The sequence below is a fragment of the Carcharhinus amblyrhynchos genome, chromosome 6, assembly GCF_965287045.1.
Source record: "Carcharhinus amblyrhynchos chromosome 6, sCarAmb.v2.hapA, whole genome shotgun sequence".
Lineage (NCBI taxonomy): Eukaryota > Metazoa > Chordata > Chondrichthyes > Carcharhiniformes > Carcharhinidae > Carcharhinus > Carcharhinus amblyrhynchos.
The window spans coordinates 15600785-15604241 of NC_137329.1; the positions used below are offsets into that span (position 1 = coordinate 15600785).

General features: G+C 48.8%; 1 protein-coding gene across 1 annotated transcript; it reads right to left on the reverse strand.

Moving 5' to 3' along the window:
- Positions 1-414: 414 nt before the first annotated feature.
- On the reverse strand, positions 415-3058 carry fgf19 (fibroblast growth factor 19). Its single transcript, XM_080191548.1, has 3 exons — positions 2791-3058; positions 1659-1762; positions 415-714 (listed from the first exon to the last, which is right to left on the reverse strand). The coding sequence occupies exons 1-3, from the start codon at positions 3056-3058 to the stop codon at positions 415-417; spliced, it is 672 nt and encodes a 223-aa protein (XP_080047674.1).
- Between the last annotated feature and the right edge of the window lie 399 nt (positions 3059-3457).

Sequence of the window (3457 nt, forward strand, 5' to 3'; positions counted from 1 at the left end):
ACTTTACATGTATAGGTCAGGTGGATTAGCCATGGTAAATGTACGGGTTACAGGGATCGGGCAGTGGGTACGGTGGGGCCTCATGGAGGTGCTCTTTGGGAGAGTCAGTGTGGATTCGATTCGCCAAATGGCCTCTTTCTGCACTGTAGGGATTCTATATCTGTAACATTGCAGGCCCAGTGCTGCCAGGGGCTTGCACTCATTCAGTACTTCACTTGTCCAATATTCACACTGAAAAATCTTTCTAAGATGAGATTGTCTGCATTTAAAAAAAAAGATAAACTCGGACGTGACAGAGACTTCATAATCAAGCATTGTGTCCTCTTCAGCAGGGCTAGGTAGCCCAGTAGCAAGCAGTCAAACAATTAGTCAAAAGAAAGTGCAGTTGCATTCACAGACCGAAAGAAATTGTCTTCATGTGGCTTCGTATGTGAAGTCCAGAGGATCCATGCTGTTGGTCCGAACAACTGAAGAGTGCAGAGAGTCGAGTTCAGGAGTTTCCCTGGAATGGTGAGCGGGAAGGGGCCGGAGAGGCTGCGTGTTCCGTATGGGCAGGAACTGAGAGAGGGGAGGAAATGCCCTCCCCCTGGAGTGGGCTCGCTGCCTCCGGCCGCTTAAGGACACGGCAGCTCCATACTTCTCCGACCAGTACAAGTTGTAGGTGCCGGACAGCAAGCGCTCTTTAAATGAGCAATCAGCTTCGTTGTAAGATAGCTGAAGAAATAAGATAAAAGGGAAAAGGGGTTGGGGGGGGGGAGAGAGAAGGGAATAAAAAAGAGAGTGATTAGCTGATGTGTTTTCATTATTCTTCACACTGACAGCTGACAACACTGGCGCCCAGGGGCTGCCATGTGGATCTGCAGGTCAGTGAACTCTGAGGTCAATAACCCACAATAGACCTGCTGCTGGTGCTAGCATGCTCAGATAAGGAGGCACTGCACCCGACCATTAGGTAATTGGTGAAATCACTGTTAATATGAGCGTCCCTCCCCCAACGCACACACACTGACACACAATCAGACAGACTGGCACACAAACATACACCGACACACAGACAGACTGACTGGCACACACTGACACACAAACAGACAGACTGGCACACAAACATACACCGACACACAGACAGACTGACTGGCACACACTGACACACAAACAGACAGACTGGCACACAAACATACACCGACACACAGACAGACTGACTGGCACACACTGACACACAAACAGACAGACTGACATACACACACTGACACACAAACAGACACACACACACTGACACACAATCAGACAGACTGGCACACAAACATACACCGACACACAGACAGACTGACTGGCACACACTGACACACAAACAGAGACTGACATACACACACTGACACACAATCAGACAGACTGGCACACAAACATACACCGACACACACACTGACACAAAGTCATACACTGACACAGACAAACTAACACACTGACACAGGCACACACAAACTGACACACAAACACGCAGGCACACACGAATTGACACAGGCACACGAACACACTGACAGATGCACACACAGACAGCGCACAGTTGTTGCTTATCTACAGTGGAGATGCAGTCGCTGTATTTTTTTTAAATGGTCAGATAAAGGGAAGCTGAGAGCCGAGGGTTTCCGGTGAGAACTTACCGAGCCGAGCAGCCTGCCATCTCTCCCCATGCACAGATAGCGGCCGCTGTGATAGCCTTTGATCGCCACCACTCCCGGAGCCACTGCCCTTATCTCCAGAAGGCCTGGAACGCAAAGGCAACAGGGTTAACAATGGGTTCAAGTCCCTTCACTGCTGATCATTGCTGCATCATCTTCGCGGGGTTTGAGTGTTCAAGAGTTTCTAAGTCACTAAAGAACGTGACAAGAAAAAGATTTTCTCGGACGGGGGTGGGGGGGGGCGAAAATCTTCTCCATCCCTTGCAATTTCAAGTTAATATATAAAACCATTAAACATGAGCAACACACACCACTGCCGTGGTGCTGCCTATTACTGTGTGTGGGGGAGACAATTTCATCCACAAATTTCAAAGAACAACCTGAGTGAGACTTTGTGAAGGCATTGAACACAGCGGAACAGTCACATTGCTGTATGACTCCCACATTGCTCTCTCTAGCTCTCCCCTTTATAAAACTCAGTTAGTTGCAAATGGTCATTAAAAAAAAGCTTTAAAAAAACTTATATCGTCACGTGTAGCTTCTGCCTGGGGCCAGGTGGCAGTGTAAATATCTGAATTTTGCTCGAAGCGGTTGTACTTGTCTGACCCACACCAGTTCCCCCCCCGCTCCTTACACAGACCCGACCACCTGAAGTCAAGTCTTGCTTGAGGTTGAAAATGGTAAATATTGCGCCCCCGCCAATCTGTGTTTTTAAAATATATCCATAGACATGTAAAAACTACCGCCCCCGTGCTATCCCAGATTGCTAACTCTGTAACAAACATCGCTAACCAGTGAAACACTTGCGGATGCTGGGATCTGAAAGAAGAACAAGTCTGGCAGCATCTATCAGGAAAGAAACAGAGTTAACGTTGGGGGTTCACAGAGAAATGAGGGCGAGTGTAGAAACTGCAACAAAAATATTTTGTTCTTGGATTTGCTACTTTTTGTTGCAATTTCTACACTCCCTCCTTTCACTTTTGGAGAGTCTGTGGACTTGGTTAACTTTGTTTCTCTCCTGATAGATGGCTGAGTACCCCCTTCGCCCCTCCCCCCACCCTCTGTTGTTGCTAACTCTCCCCAAATTTTGTTCCCCGACACTGAATCTGCTTACTGTGTGCGCTCCGTTCGCCGCTGCCGTCCACTGTGCCATCATCATTGATCTGCAGGTGGTAGCTGGCAAGGCTGCCGGTGCCCTGCTCGGTGTACAAGTGCATGAACCTGATGGTCTGATCCCAGCCGGAGTTCACGTGTGGCCCCGCGTCTGGCGAGGGTCTGGCGTGCCCCAGCCTGGTACAGGGCGGCAGGGCCAGCACCAGGGCGAAACACAGCCGGCGCACCGCCACCCACATCTTGAGCCGGTCCATCAGGTCTAGAGACATCCTCCCCTCCCGGGGAAAGTGCAGACAAGAGACTTTTGTGATGGCCGAAGTAGACAAACCCGGTTTCCCTGATCTCTCTCTTCCCCCCAGTGCACTGATTAAGCGATCTGGGACTCAGCCTTTTAAAGGTTTCCACCGTTATCAGTAAAATCGATACGCCTGCTCCCAAAAGAATTATTCGAAACTCAGCCATAATAGTATTTTTTTTGTGTATGCCCGCCCACTCAAGCGTCGTTACACATTGCATCATGGAGTGCTGGGGATATCCCAACCTTGAACAAACTGTTTTTAACACTACGATGACTTTTCTTTAGAGTAACGGTATTAAAACACCCTGCAACAATCCCAGTCATTTGCCAGAGAGAATCAAACAGCTAATCCCATTACAATGATCAGTTT

What these genes read in the sequence shown, in the direction of transcription:
- fgf19 (XM_080191548.1), bottom strand. Translation starts at nt 3,058, where the DNA reads ATGTCTCTAGACCTGATGGACCGGCTCAAGATGTGGGTGGCGGTGCGC. An exon ending in CGGCGAACGGAGCGCACACA is followed by an intron (nt 1,763 to 2,790) that starts GTAAGCAGATTC and finishes TTTGCGTTCCAG; the next exon opens with GCCTTCTGGAGATAAGGGCA. An exon ending in ATGGCAGGCTGCTCGGCTCG is followed by an intron (nt 715 to 1,658) that starts GTAAGTTCTCAC and finishes TTATTTCTTCAG; the next exon opens with CTATCTTACAACGAAGCTGA.